Source organism: Mytilus trossulus, chromosome 6 (genome assembly GCF_036588685.1).
Source record: "Mytilus trossulus isolate FHL-02 chromosome 6, PNRI_Mtr1.1.1.hap1, whole genome shotgun sequence".
Lineage (NCBI taxonomy): Eukaryota > Metazoa > Mollusca > Bivalvia > Mytilida > Mytilidae > Mytilus > Mytilus trossulus.
The window spans coordinates 74,175,869-74,192,699 of record NC_086378.1 but is presented as its reverse complement, the minus strand read 5'-3'; the positions used below and the strand labels follow the sequence as shown (position 1 = coordinate 74,192,699).

Genomic DNA, 16,831 nt, shown 5'->3' with positions numbered 1-16,831 from the left:
CTTAAAAAAGACCAATTTCTGTCTGAATTTGCACGCGTTTTAACTCAACATTCTTTCTTTGTCTGAATTATTTTTAAAAATTCTTTCGATAGTATGAATTTTTCAAATTTCTTGATTTTTCTTGCCAAGTGTCTTGACAATATTAACATTGTCTAAACATTTTTCGACCCTTTCTGTATCATCTGATAAGAGTCTTGATTAGGCTCGACCAATTTTTGATTATCTTAAATTTATCTCGATAAGTCTTGACATAGTCTTACCATTCTTAAAAATGTCTGAATAAGTCTTGACATGTTCTCGACATTCTTGATAATGGCTGAATATGTCTTGACACGTTTTTGAAGTCATAAAGCGATGAAGCTATCTGAATATATCTCGACACATGCGTGACGGTCTTTAACTTGTTTTGAAAGTATTTCCACAGTATAAATTTCGCATGAATTGTGTATACTGTGGATTTATTTATTTTCGTGGTTACCAATTTTAGTGATTTGAGGAAAACTTTCATATTCGTGGATATTTAATTTCGTGGTTTTGGCAAAATCTGCATACATTCCTTTAGAAAATTTGACATTCGTTGAATAATTGAATTCGTGGTTTCGATGTACCGACGAAATCCACGAAAATTGGTATTCAACGAATATTAATGAATCCACAGTAGACACATTTTGCACTGTTTAAATAGTTTCTTTATCTGTTATATACTCATATTTATTATCGCTAAACTAAACTTAGAAGAATCAAGGATTTGTATAGTAAGATATCATTTTGGTGCCCCTGAATGACCCATGCATGTTTAATTTTGATTTACATTTGATCAAAATTGTTTTCACTTGGAGTATATGTTGAAGTTACTGATAAAAAGCATTTGAATTTTTTGCCGGTCGAAAAAACTGCCAGTCAAATTAGCTTTACTAAAATGGATGACATGAGGCATTTTTAAAATGTGACCGTGTGTCTTTTTTGGGACCCGCTATTTCTCGTGTGCGTTCGTGTGGCTAAAACATTTGGGACAAAGAACGTTTTCCGATCTTGATTTAAAATGTATTAATTTACAGACACTTTTTTAATTCATAATTGAAAGTTGTATTTCCTAATTTATATCCATATGGCAGTTGGTGTGTATAACTTAGACATTTTAGACTTTTGGACTATTGTAGTAACAGAAACAGAAAGACTTCTTGAAAGAAGCATAGACAGTTTAATGTCTACAAAAGTCATTTTTTCTGGGAATTCAAAATCTTTAAATGAGTGAGAGAGATATCTTTTAAATTTAACCAAAATTTGTTTATCAAGTGTTCAATACAGCATTCGACAACTGTTGCTTAATGTTCAATACTACATTGTAATAACGTGTTTGACACATGTTTCCAGTTATCGATATTAAATTTCATTAAATGAAAATATAGCATATTGTATTTCATCTATTTAAAAAACGCAAAATATCAAAAAAGAGAGCATAGAATAAATCTAAAGGAACTTTGAAATAGACAAGATGGATAAATCAAATATATATGCAGTTGTTATAGTACTCATTTTCTTATGCGAACGAGGTAAGAATCAAAACTTGTTCAAATTTCAGGAAAATGTTCAGCGATATTTTTTTAAAGATTTAAATTAAAAATCGATCAAAATAAACATTTTTACATGAACATAATTGAATGATATCATTAATAACCCTCTGATCCATTTAATGGCGCTTACATATCTCAGTTAATACGGTATATTCATACATGTGCACACTATAAATACTTCATTAATATGTGTTTGCTCCTTACACAAAATTTGTCAAAGAGATGTAAGAGAAAGAACGACTAATATCGACACTACGTGTGCAATAAGTTGTCAGATACGATGTCTGAACTCATTAGTGTCTTTGCTTTGAGGTCTAGATTCTTTGAATAATGTCGTTTGTATCCTAGTCTAGAGTGTAGCATTTAACACATTTAAACTCAGGACTATATATGACACAAGCATTTGTTCTTACCGAGTGTAAATTCGAAAATATAAATGTATATTAATAGACTTTTAAAACAATAATTTACATTAACTCTATTTCAGGTTTTGCCGACATCATTATTTGTGAAAACCAATCTGCATACCTTCACTGTAGATGGCCAAAACCACGCATCGAAATAATTTCAGCAATCTACGGAAGGAGTACTGGTAGAAGTGTTTGTCCACACCCCTCGATTAGAACCCATTATTGTAGATCTTCAGTATCGAACAGAAAAATAAAATGGCAATGTAATAGAAGAAGTCTGTGTAAATTAGAATCTAATAATCACCAGTTTGGGGATCCATGCAATGGCACGTACAAATACTTGGAAGTAAATTACAGATGTAAATAAATTATAGTGTCAAAGTTTTGGACTTTATCATTATTTATCTTTTAATGTGTGTGTGTGTGTGTGTTTTTCAGTTAACAAAATTGCTGAGCTAAGAAGTGAAAATAATGGAAGAGGTCTCAGACACCTATGTTTCTTTTATACGTAAGCTTAGTTCAATAAAGGAAATATTCACTCAGGTGTATAAGTTTTGATATAAGGTCTTGATCTTTTATCCAACTCAATACCTTCCTAAGAACCCCCCCCCCCCCCCCACCCACTTTCAAGTTTTTGGTTTGGTTCGAATTGCTAAGTCTTCAGTTTTATAATTTGTGCTTTGTGTATGATTTTTCACATGGCAATATCAATTGGTTTTCGACTAATGAGTTTGAATATTCTATTGGTATCCTTCTCAGTCTTTTTTTGTCCTTTGTCATCAGCTGCATATTCATGGTAAATCCCCAAAATACCAAGAATATATGGGATTAATCTTTTTAATGCGGGAAATAATTAATGCGGTCTTCCCAATAAGTGATTATTGGTTCAAACAGTAACAAAGTTGTACACCTAGCTTTTGAAATTAAAACCCTGATAGACAAAATACAAAATTTACTGTACCAATTCATGATAAAAAAAATTCTTGTATGTCTGATCAAGGAATTGTCTATTTAAATACACAATTCCTTGATCTGACAAAACAACACTTTTATCGGTGTTCTTCATTATCCCATCCGAGAGACATCCAACATTGATTCCCGAGTTTGCAGCAAATGATGTGCAAGATAAACAGTAAAGTACTAAATACCATCTGTAAAAAGCTAGGGTTTTCCTTCAAAAGCAATATTTAGGATAATCTTATAATATTGAATAATAAGCAGCGTCTGCCCAATTAGTGCCAACCATCATGTTGCTTGTTTTGAAAACTTTTCTTTTGCAGAATGACCTCCAAGTCTTTAGAAGTCTACCGTAGATGAATATACATCAATAAGTGCACAGTATCTACGATTCAAAGTAAATCCCTATCCCTTTTAAGCTAGTTCATGTGGATCCTTTAGCTAAAATGGCTGTATTTACATCTCAAAATTACCTAAGTGTATCTAGGAAAGTGTTAACGCACACCATGCCCTAGATAAATGTAATTGAAATATATTTGATCTTGTCGAAAATTAAAAACTTTTGCAGTGCACTTTTATCCTCTAGGAGGTGCCAAAATAATAAAGATGGGAAAGATCATGCTATGGCAAACGAAAATATATACAATATATGACAAACAAAAGAAAGCAAAGAACAGTAGTTACAGAGTATAGAATAATATTATGATCTTGATCGTGTAAATTACACAAAGTATTTGACAATATAAAAGACAAGCCCAACCACCAACAAACCACGAAAAAAAAAGGTATACTTTAAAAGTAAACAACAACGATCAAGAAGTTCTAGCTGGTTCAGCAACAAACATAGTATTGGGCATGCAATAGATAAAAGCAACAGAAGTACTAATATATACCGCTGTTTAAAAGTCATAAAATAATTGAGAGATAGCAAATCCGGGTTAGAAACTAAGGCAGAATGAAACCCATCAACTATAAGAGGAAAACAACAGAAACACTGAAGTGTAATAGACAACAAACTTTAAAAAAATATATATGTCCAAAAGCGAACAACGATCAAGAAACCAACTCCTCTGTGAAAACACGACTGAAGATAGATGGTCTGACTTTGTATACAAACGAAATGTGGTTGTATTATACCAGTTAAACACATCTTTAGGTATATAAAATGGGGTATGAGAGCCAATGACACAACTCTCCATCCAAGTAATATTTTGTATAAGTTAACCGCTTATAGGTCAAAGTACGATCTTAACACGGAGCCTTTTAATCTATAAAGGGCCCTATAAAATTACTACTGTAAAACCATTCAAACAGGAAAACTAACAGGTTTTCTAACCTATTTGAAAAAAAAGAAACACTTTTAAACCACATCAAACGACGTCTGAGCATCAGGTTCCGGACCAAGGACAGGTGCAAACAAATGCAGTGGGTTTAAACGTTTTAATTATATACCAACCTTCACCCTTACCCAAACATACAATTCCAATTGAAATGGCTTAAGGCAATCGAAAAACATAAACACAAACTAAAGCTGTACAATAACATTAGAGAAAAATATGGTAATTGAGATGTAAATGACAAAGGGTGGGGTCTGAAAATGTAACATGTGTTTACTCTTCACGACTTGTAACTGATCACATCATTTTTCCTTGGCTGTTGTTGGATAATTGTTTCAATGGCAATCCTACATCATCTCCTTATTCATATACACACTAACCCCTTCTTGAATGAAGCAAAAGATATGAAATAAATAAATAAATTGGACAAGAATTTCATAATTTTTGCATTTCATATTAAAAACAAGAATGTCTCAGTGGGTCCTGAAACCAGGGTCAAAACTATAGATTGGCATGAAATTAGAAAGATCATAGATTACATGCACACTAAGTTTCAAGTTGATTGGATTCCAACGTCATCAAAAACTACCTTGATAAAAAAAAACAGTAACCTGAAATAAGACAGATGTCCTGACAGACAAATGGTCATACAAACAGACACACAGAAAAAAAAACATAATGTCCCTAGGTGGGGCATACAAATTCAAATGTATTCACTTGCAAATGAGTGAAACAGGATGGCTGAATCAATCAATCTTTATTTCCAAATACACATATATATTTTATTGGAAAATTAAAGAAAACAAGAATGTGTCAATGGTACACAGATGCCTCAATCACTCTATCATTTTTTGTATGCTCAATGGACTTTGAAATTGGAGTTAAAAATCTTAATTTCATATTCAAATTTGAAAGATCATATCATAGGGAACATGTGTATTAGGTTTCAAGTTGATAGGACTTCAACTTCATTAAAAACTACCTTGACCAAAAACTTTAACCAGAAGTTGGACAAAAACAGATGAACGAACAAATGGAGGGACTTCATCAAAATCTTCCTTGACCAAAAATTTTAACCTAAAGCCAGAACAGAAGGAAAGGCTAATGAACAGAAGCATCGCCTTAAAAACTCAATGCCACTAAGTTGGGAATAAAATACATATTGTTGAAATTAAATGTGAAACAAACAGACCGGTGGATTTATGTGATGACTAATGGTGTACAGATGGAAAAAGGGAAACAAATATATGCACCTAAACCAGGAATAACACAAACTATGATGTTTTTTTTCATAACTTTATTTCTTAATGACATTATGAGTTTTGATTAAAAAAGTAACAAAGATACAAAAAATGAAATAAAATTATATGATAAATGTATCACATAAAATGAGAACTCTACTGGTCTTGTACTAGTAACTGTCACAAAATCAGTTTTTACTTAGATATATTTAGCACTCTGTTTGGAAACATTTTTGATAGATATAATCAGTTACCAAAAATTACTTTTTATAAACACAGGCTCAAAATTAAAACACTCTTTTAAATTTAAAGTGGGTTGCTTAGTTTTGTTGATTATTTTTTTAATGAATTTGTATGGACATCATGACTGGTTGCCTTAGAAGAATCTAGTAGCAAAATAATAAAAATTTCCACTCAATTGGAAAAAAAGTCTTTTTTGCTGTTTTGTGTAAAAAAGACAGAAGACATGTGGAATAAAACCAAACACATTATTATTCCATCAATAAAATCTAAAGCTCTTCTGCCTTTGCTAAATCTGAACTGAATAGTGAATTGATGTCAATGGAAATCAAAAAGTAACATAGTATTGTAAAGGAGCAATTTGAATTTCAGATTTATATACTATTCTACATATCATGAATGTAATTTGGGGTCTAAAGCAAGCCTTGATTTTACAAGGTTTGAAAATAATAAGATTTCTAATATCAAAGATGTCATAAAGTGTGATCAAGTCATGTTGACAGATCTTCACACTTTGTGTTAACAAATGCAAAACTATACATTTCTGTGTCTAAATCAGATCAAACAAAAGGAATTTTTTTTTTATAAAATAAAAGTATTTGTGTCAAGATAATAGGGAAATGTCTCTTTTTTGTAAAAAATGCTTGTGACAGTTACTGGTAACTGACAGTAATTAAAAAATAATACTGAACTTAATCACATAAAATGACAGGTTTTGCGTAGATAAAATTAAAGCTAAAATAAGTCATCACAGAACAGCACTAATTGGTCCAATCTAATGATCAACAATACACAATAAAGTTGATTCTGATTTATATGATAATGATTTTTGGATGTGAATTTGTTCCTTTAACCATTAAAAAATACATGGTAAATATCACACAATATCTAAGTTTTTTCAAATTAAAAATTAGGAATCTAGGTTCAAAACATCAATAAAAGCAAATAGGAAAAAATTAAATACAATCATAAAATCATTTATTTCATTTGAAAGTCTATCTAAAACAACATAACATACTATACAAAAAGACTATATCAAAAAATGATTATAAAACTGGTTTTGATTGCTAGGATGAACATATGTATATAAAATTAAGTGTGGAGATGAAACGCATAACAATGATGACAGTCTATTGCCAAGTGGTCCCATACATATCCTTAGATCATTTTCAAACAATCAAAAACTTTTAATTTTTTTTAAAACATTTTGAATTCCATACAGTTGTTTATGTCTCTTCATCTTATATAGTATAATGGGTTTTTTATGAGTTTTCTTTTACTTTTATCAAAATCCAAACATTGCTTTCACTGGTATTTCAAATAAGGCTTTACCTGAATTTCCCATTTGAATTTATCCATCAACAAGTGACAATGCTAAACAAGTTTTTGATCAATCTGTTCTATATTTTGATTAATAAGTTATCTGCTACAAAAGTAAGTTTTTAATATATTTTGAAGAAATCATCATAAAAATGAATTAGGAGTCTGACCACCAAAAAAGGAGTGGTCTTTTAATCCTTTACACTTATTCAATATTGTAAATTTTATTTAATTATCATAATACCAAATACATGGATTGCGTAGATAAATCCAAATTGAAATATATCTGTAAATTCAAAAAAATTAATGTTTGCATTTATTATTGCAAATTCATGACCTCAGGACAAAATATGATATCTAATTGATGTGATTGCATAATTTTATGAATATATGAAAAATATCACTACTGAAATTAAGTTCCATTATAGCAAACACAGTACTGTCCAAATTTTGGCCTTAAAAAAATCCTATTAATTTTTGAATTTACAGCACTTAAAATAAAGGTATATGTTTGTCTCGTTACTAATCCTAGAAAAGCAACAAATTGTCCAATCATATAAAAGTATAGGTACTTCATATTAACAAACATAACTTGACTTGTTTTGCATTGATTTTCTGTGCTAAATTCTGTATACGAACAAGTCTTACTCTATCAGGATTCAGAGAACTAAAAATTCTATAAACATGAAATCTCTCCATGTTGTTCTGTGCAAACTTGACCTGAGGATAAGATATCTCAAATATTTCTTTTGTATCCGATATTGTACTTTTAACTTCAATGTAAACCGTATACTCCTCGTCTTCAGTTTTCAAGCGTACTGTGAAATCATAAGGTAGACCGATTTCTTCCTTCTCATTGGACCATTTCACAGATGATATGTTTGGATTGTTCTCCATTTCTTTGAGTAGATAATTATACACTATTTGTTCACCATATTGTCCGATCTCCGCCATCTCTGGAGTTTCTTCGTCTGACATTGTAAAATTGGGTAATTTCAAAGTCTTTCCACTTGCAAGTTCTTCTACTTCATATTCTAACTCTTTTACCCATACTGGCAAACCTACAACAATTATGGAAACTTTCATTTAAGACTTGCTTGATTGTATCTAAACTACATATAAAATACAGGTAATTACTTTTCAAAAACCTTCTCTGACTATAATTGGATTAAATGATTGTTACTTGAAGGTTTGGTAAATTCTTGCATAGATTAAGGTAGATAGGGTGTCTTCCTCCATTTTGGAATTTGAAATACCAGAAAACAAGGTCTAGATATTTGATAAAATGTGCAAATTTTGAGAGTAGTAGGTGATTCATGTGTAAGAACTTTCATTGTTTTATAGAAAATGCCATGATTTATCATCTTTATGGTTAAATTTTACAAAAACACAAACACTTTTATTTTATTCATTTTTTTACAACTATGCCAAACAAGGGGAGGCAACTCAAATGCAAGGGCAGATAATTCAGATAGTGTAACTTTTACAATAGAATGTGTTAGGAATTTGCCCATTTTATTATGAAGCAAGAATACGAGTCCGGTGACCCCATTTTTTCTTTTTCTTACCTGAAAGCATACTATTGGAGCTATGTTCTCATGTTCTATGGTGTAGTTTTTGTTTTATGGTGGAAAATAGCATTTTCCATGCATAATCTATACAAAATCTGTCAATTTTGCACAACCTGTAGTGTGAAAATGAGTCCGGTGACTAATTCTTTTTATTAATGATTTTGAACAAATAGGATATAAACTACATTTTGGCAAATTATCAAACAATTCTATGGATGATAATTTAGACACCCCATCTACCTTAAGGGATATAAAAAGAGGGCTATCGTATATTGTATTTTCGCAATATTTTGGTCCAAAAAATGCAAGTCTTTGAAACAACCTCAAATTTTCAAAAAACTTTAAAAATGTATGAAATTGAAGAATTTTTTAAAGAAAGAAAGAAAAACACTGTTTTTTGGCAGATTTCCTTTCTTGAAACACTGCTCAAAATAATGCAATTGGTTAAGGTAGATAGATGGTATACCGACATCTTGGATTGTACAATCACATTACAAAATCGGTCTAGTTATTTGCCTTAATCTGCAAATTTAGAGACAGATTTGCATTCAATAGTTAGTCTGTTTTTTCTATTTTAAGAAAACCTGCTAATGTATCGTATTATACAAAATATTTTAACAAATACTATTTGTTTTGGTTTTAAAATCATTTTTTTCCAAATAAGCCATTTAAGGGGAGATAACTCTTTTGGTACAAAATGTATACTGGTCAAATAGGGAATTTTTTTATTTTCACTTGTAGCAAGAAAACAATTTTGGCGACACCATGTTTTCTTTTTATTTTCTTAAAACATATTATGAAACCTTGCTTCTCACAATTTATTTCAAAATTCTATATCATAGAATTTTTTTTATGCACACTTATGTGTTTTTTAATGCACAAACTAACCAAATTTCGGCAATTTTCAACAACTCATTGCTTGAAAAATAGCACGGTGACCCATACTTTTTATTTAATTTTTCAAAAGAGCATAGTAAAATCTTCATTTTGGCAAATTATAAAAAAATTCTGTCTCAATAAATATATACTTGTGATCTACCTTAAGATACTTTTTTTATAGCATTTTCATTTTTTCCACCAGATACAGAATTGTTATTTTGTTGTGTCTCTACTTTTTCAATCTTAAATAGATTGATAATCTGATGAAATTAAGTAATTTCACTAATTTTGTCATGGACATGGTTCACTTTTTTTGTCATGGATAGTTGCTATATATATGGTTCACTCTTTTTGTCATGGATAGTTGCTATATATATGGTATCTTTGCATTGTTTTATCATAGTCATGTTATGGCAAATTTAGAATCAGATTGGAGGTTTATTATAATTTTGCACTAAATTAAAGTTCTGAGTTTACCTGTCTGAGCATCAACAGGAACTTTGTTTCTTAATGTTGCTGAAGAATGGTTGTCATGTTGTCCATGGTGAATCAAATGTGGCTTTCCATCATGATGTGACGAAGGAGGCCTTTCACCATTGTGTGATGAAGGAGGCCTATCACCAGGTTGAAAAGAAGGAGGCCTCTCATCATGGCCAGCCACTGCTGGTCCACCATCACCGACTGATTTAGGAGGAACAGGCTTATCTTCATCAACTACTTTTTCAGACATTTCTTGATGCTGATCCTCAGCAGGTTTTTTTTCTTCACCTGTACAAAAACAAAATCTGATGCAAAAAACTATAAAGTAAAATGAAATGCAAACTTCAACGTTTTAATATTAAAGTTTTCTTTTCATTTAATGTATATTGCTGTAAAACTTCCTTAGAATATTGAATTTACTGGTTTGCTGGTTTGCTGGTGAGCTATTTAAGGAATGACTGTCATATTTTTTCTGTCTAAGAAGAAATAACATAAAAAATGTGGTGCACACTGAATAACATGTGTAGGGGGTTATTTAACAGTGTGCACCACATTTTTTATGTTATTTCGAATAGACAGAAAAAATATTACAGTCATTTCTTATAATTTAATTGTAAACTCCATTTTAAACCATAGAAAACCATGAAAAAGTGTTGATGATGTCACAGTCACATGACTAAATTATGTCTATGGGCTCATAACAAAATATAATGTCAGCCAATCAGACGACGCAATACATCCAAAATTAAATTATTAGTGATTAAACCATTTGTTTATTTACTTTTTTCATATTTAAAATGAGTGCTAAAATTTGCTACATGTTTTTGTTCAAAGCAATGGACCTCTTTGGTGTTTGTCTATGGAAATATATATTTTAAATAAAATTTGTACTTTTAAGGAAATTAGATTTAAATGGAAGATTGATGATGGTTTTATTAATTTTTTTCACAATTTCAAAAGATTTGAACAATTTTATATCTAAGATTTGTGTCTATTTTTTATCAAACTGTAATTGATTTTTTTTATATTGTTACATTGATCTATACCTGGCATCTCCTGATATTCATATTATTCTACAATTTTTTTTAATTTTCAATATTTTTCAAGTTTCCCTTGTTTGGCATGATTCGAGTTTGATCACTATCAATCATACATAACATACCAGACTTTATGACATCAGCTACTGGTAGTTTGTCTGTTGTATTATGATATGTGCTCTGGTCCCCTTCCTGGCTCTCTCTAACCACCCTAACACCAGATGGTAAGTCTTTAACAGTCTTCATGTAATCTGGAGCTCTAGGAGGTGGCCATACTTTAGATTCTGCTTGTTCTTCCCTGTCAACTGTGCCTAAACAGAATGAAAATAGATTTTAAGTTGGAATGATGACCAATTCATCAGGAATAACAATGAGATCAAGACCAAATAAATTTAACTTATTGATTGTAGTGAGAAGCAGGCCAAAAAATTGAACCTTCAATATCTTACCAATCATAACATATGCCTTTACATCAAACCATGAAAATGGAGTAAAGAACAACTAATTTGCATCAAAAGTAAAACTTTTTTTTACATTAACACAAAATAAATCTAATCTTACTCTTTTTACATAGAAATATCACTCCTTATACATATTATGTATGTTGAAATTACATCATGCTGGATAAGCATATATATATATATATGTCTTGCAATTTAGCATCATTTGATCAGGCTTATGGATTGGAGAAGCATGCATTATCAAAAATACTTTAACATGGACACAACTGAGTCTTTAAACAATGAAAAGCGGGTAAAGGACAACTTACTATATCAAATGTCACATTTAAATCCAACTATATCTCTATCCTTGTACAACTAAAGAGCTCTTGCAATACTTCTTATGTGTCATATAGCTTTCAAATTAAAAGAAAAAGTTTCGACACATCCTAACATGCAATGTACGATAGTTATCCAGTGAAATTCTGAATTCCAATTTTTCATTCTATATACCAACTTGCTATAAACTAATTAATTCTTCTTGTGTCTTGGATATATGCCAGAAATAATTGCAATAAATAAGCAACATCCAAGTTTTAAATAATAAAATAACTTTTGTTACTACTTTAAACATTTACTTTTTGCCTTAGGATGATTTTTGCCATCTGACATAGGTGGCCAAGCTCTCATTATAGCAGGTTCATTAGAGGAAGCTTGGGTCTCTTCTTCTACTTCTTCTTCATCATCTTCTTCTTCAACTGGAGAAAAAAATCCATATGTAAATTACTTCGGAGAGAATCAAGAAATTTTATGTTATGATATTAAAAAATTAACATAACAAAAAGAGTAACATGTTGTCTTGAAATAAGATTTTTGTATTATTGCTATGTGATGTGGAATATTGAATCAATAATACAACTAAATAAGTAATATAAGACCCCCTGTTTCTGTGCCAGTCCCAATCAGGGTATAGTTGTCAAAACCTAATAATTTTTCTACTTTGAAAATGAGTTGTTCATGACACGTCTTTGATTGTTTCTGCTAAACATTCTAAATTCATTGATAAGTTCAATAGAAAACCCAACCCATAACAAATTGTATTTGTCCAGAGTGCTTTTCTGGAATTACCCTTATCAAGAACACTTAAAGTGGATTATTTGAAAACCAAGGAGTTACAAGAATCAAAACATTAGAAGACCTATGTGGCCAAAGAAGACATAACAATAAAACTAGTTTAATCTAAGTATGACATAAATACAAAATTCAATGACAGTTATTTTTGTTATTGAGTTGGTTATTTGATTGATAAATAAGACATATCTTGTCTTAATTAAAATCCATACATGTAAATTAGAAATTTTCAAGATTGTAAATAAATAATTAAAACAAAATAATTATTCTATTTATCAATTCACTTACCAACTGGTTCAATATCTTGTAACAAAGACCGTGGGACTGTCCATACAATTTCAGTATCATCAATGTCAGTATCACTATGTCTGCTCAAACAATCTTCTAGTGTCTCACTTGTTTTCTCAAATATACAACTATGAATATCTGTAAGCAAATCTCTGAAATCAAAGGATAATTATTTTAAATTGTATAACTACTGAAAATAAACTTCAAAACCCTTAATTGACCTAAGCACAAATTAATACATGTGATGCCACTGGAAAGAGTACAGGGTCAATATTTGGGTGAATATCATGGATATATAAAGACTGATGACACATTAAAACACATTAATCTACTGGGTATCACTTAACCTAGGAATAAGTCTGTTAAGGTGGTACATAACACTACAGGGAGATAACTTTTTATATTTTTGTCAAAGAGTCAAGTAAAAGGACTCTTTATCATCAGCTCCATTGCCTTTGGGCTTTTTCATAACATGATAAGATTGTGCTTTTTCACACTAAAATATCATTGCAACATTTACCTTAAATCATTGAAGCATACACGGTCATTGTTACTGAAGATCTTTGCTATAGCCTTGTTAATATCAACAAAGTTGTAGGATTCCTCATATCGTTTTTGAAAAAAGAATTCCTCTTTGTTAAGTTTGCAAGTCTCTTCCTTTAATTTGAAGATATCTGGGTCATTCTTAAACCAGTATTTCACTTCAAGCTTGTCAGTCTGAAATAAAGAAAGCTTCTTGAAAACAGATTCATTCACTTTTCAGTGTAACTATTTACCTATAAGATTTAACAACTGCATCAAGTGTCTTACAATATTTTCCACTTGAGACAGATAAATTTCAAAATTTAATAAGCAAGGCTTGCTGGACTTTAAAGATATTCTAAATCTAACAGTTAAGAGTGGAGAAGTATCATAAAACATGAAATATAGTGTTGCAATCTGTTTCTTAAATGATTTTAAGACAATATCTAAACAAGCTTATTCCACCTCTTCAAGATTTACAGAAAGTTGTGATCCTTACAAAAAATATGTGATATCATAAGGTTTGGTTACCATTTTTCATGACATCACAATAAGAAATTCAGAAGAAATAAAAATAAATTGACATCATTATTCTAATTTTTACTAATTATTTGCAGAGAACAAAGTATTTTCTAAAGAAGAAATACATGTTTCTCACAAAGATCAAGACCTATGAAAATAGCATAAAAATTAGAGAAATCGGAAATTCATTGAATTGATAACAAGATCAAATAATCTTGCAATAACAAAATATGTACCCTACAAAGTATGTATATTTTAATTACCTCAATACAATTTAGTCTGGAAAGGGTGTCTACCTTGCCTTCGTCAATCAAACTTTGATAGATATTTCCATGGTTATTAAACAGGAATACTTGTATCATTGGTACACACTCTATCATGTAGTTCTGTAAACGTGGGGAGAGTTTGTACCCGCTTGGAATGATCTGTTCCTCGACGACATCACTGAGATTCTCTATCTCACACATTCTCAGAACACTCATCATGGTATCAGGATTTATATGGTAGGACTCCCTTACTGTAATTAAACAAAATTGTTACCTATTAAATATTGAAGTTGTAATTGCCTTTTTTCATGCTGCACATAATAGGAAAATCAGAATTAAATCTGGCATAACTAAAACTTCATCCAATCATTTGCAGAGAACAAAGTTTTCTCTAGTATTGTTGCATACCATTGCTTACATCCACTTCATTTTAACATTGGGTGGATATAGTTGTCTCATTGGCAATCCTACCACATTTCCTTATTTTTGTATTGATACATCATTGATATATAGATATAGGAAGATGTGGTGTGAGTGCCAATGAGACAACTCTCCATCCAAATAACAATTTAAAAAGTAAACCATTATAGGTTAAAGTACGGTCTTCAACACGGAGCCTTGGCTCACACCAAACAACAAGCTATAAAGGGCCCAAAAATTACTAGTGTAAAACCATTCAAACGGGAAAACCATATGCATATTTTAGAAGTTGCATTATAAACTTTTAGAGGTTGAACTTGGTTTCTGAAGCATGAGAAGTGAATTCCATAGATAAATAATTTATCATTTTAATTGTTTAAATACAGCATGTGATAGCAATTCCCTTTTCAAAATTATTCATTTTTTTGTTTCCTTGGCTGATTGCTTATATATGTCTAAGAAAGATTAAAGCTTACCTGAAGTTCTAACATTGTGCTGCCCTCTACGATGTTCATTTTCCTCCAAAAGAACAAAATGAACATTGCTGTCATTCTTAAAGATGTGTTCATATTCATTGTTATCAGCAATTAGAGGATTTTTCTCAAGGGATGTCCATGTCTTCTCTTTGGTTGGAATGATATTCTGCCCTTTGAAATGACTCAACATTTTCTTTCTTTGAATTTCAATTAACATTTTCTTGGTTACACTTTCTGGATCATTTTCATCAACATACATTAGATCTCCTATAATTGACAATATTTTCATCACATCATGTAATGTCTCTGGTTCTACTCGACTCTTAGAACTAGCAATATGAACGAGTAGTTCAGAATATTCTTCAACATCTGGACAAGTTTGAATTTTTCCCATCATGAAAAATTCTCTAAGACTAGGTGACCTAGAATAATTTATATATCTAGAGAGAATCTTTTTTTTGCCAATATCAGCATGTATCTCAGTAAGAATATCCTGATGTTTCTGGAACAGTTCTGTTTTGTCTTCCCACCACACTTCCTGTCGACTAAGCATCTGACCAGCAACATTGACAGGAAATCTTTGTTGATGCATATCTCCTCTCCCAACACTTTTTGTATTCACAGGAACAAAAATAACTGGTGCCTTGTCTAAGAGGTCCTGAATCTGTTTCTTGTTTAGATTCTCCCCAAGGTAACTGTACAAATATTCTATATGGCTTTGTGAAGTTGCAAATAATGCTGGAATACCGCCATCTGACCTCTGACCCCATTTTTTCAAACTACTAATTAGATCCTCTAAGGTTACATCAAATTTCAAACCTAAAAATTGTGCAAATGTACTTTTGTTTGTGTCAAACAGCCCACTGACATAATTGACAGTGTAATGGAGCAACTTTACAATCTTTTCAAATGGATAATATAAAGTGGAGGGCTTCTTACAGCAAACTTCTTCTGTATACCTAATGGCACCATTGTTTTCTACACCTGCTTTCACTTCAACAGCAGGTAACCAGTCACAAGTTTTCAGCCAGATACAGAAGGAGGATTCAACATCCCTCTCTTGTTTGTTGTCCTTTCTGATTAGTTTAGTTTTTGTGTATCTAACAAACTGTGTATCCCAGACCTGATCCAGGTATTCACAAAGGGATTTCATCTGAAGTTCGTATTTCTGAGGACACTTGTTAGATTTCAGTAGATCTCTGATTTCGTCACAGCTATAATCTTCTACAACACAACCCTGTTTGAAGTCATCAGGATACAACTGTTCTATAGAGGACCATGCACTTTCTTTCTGTAATGGAATCACAAGAAAATAAGCTAGTCATTAAGTGTACTTCCTTAGCATATGGGGACTAAAAAATCTATAAAATTACATTTAAAGAAAAATAAACATCTGAACAAATATCAAAGATAAGAAATGTGTATGTGTTCACTTAAATTTCATTTATTGAAAACATTTTTTTTTAAAAATCAGACTTTGAAAAAGTATATTTTTTTGCTATGCAAAGTAAAACATAAAGATAAAAAACACCTACAACTGATTCAGAATTCAATTCCACTTGTACAGGTCTAACAGTGATAAAATCAGTAATACCAAGTCTGCAGAAAAACTTATGCCATTTTTGTTTCTCTGTGATACTGCTCTGGTCCCGTATGTATACACTGTCTAACAAACACCAATCATATCCTGAAACAAATTTCAATATTTGAATTATCTAAA

The 16,831-nt window shown here is 30.9% G+C and overlaps 1 protein-coding gene across 1 annotated transcript in view; it reads right to left on the bottom strand.

The window, feature by feature from the left end:
- Positions 1-5,575: 5,575 nt before the first annotated feature.
- Positions 5,576-16,831, bottom strand: part of LOC134721835 (uncharacterized) — a 44,063-nt gene continuing 32,807 nt past the window's right edge. The window contains exons 25-33 of the mRNA XM_063585085.1: positions 16,647-16,798; positions 15,112-16,402; positions 14,213-14,466; positions 13,426-13,622; positions 12,906-13,057; positions 12,125-12,244; positions 11,172-11,357; positions 10,007-10,297; positions 5,576-8,140 (exon numbers count right to left, since the gene is read on the bottom strand). Coding sequence (XP_063441155.1) covers positions 7,653-8,140; positions 10,007-10,297; positions 11,172-11,357; positions 12,125-12,244; positions 12,906-13,057; positions 13,426-13,622; positions 14,213-14,466; positions 15,112-16,402; positions 16,647-16,798 — 3,131 coding nt within the window. The 3' untranslated portion in view covers positions 5,576-7,652. The remainder of the gene's footprint in view (positions 8,141-10,006; positions 10,298-11,171; positions 11,358-12,124; positions 12,245-12,905; positions 13,058-13,425; positions 13,623-14,212; positions 14,467-15,111; positions 16,403-16,646; positions 16,799-16,831) is intronic.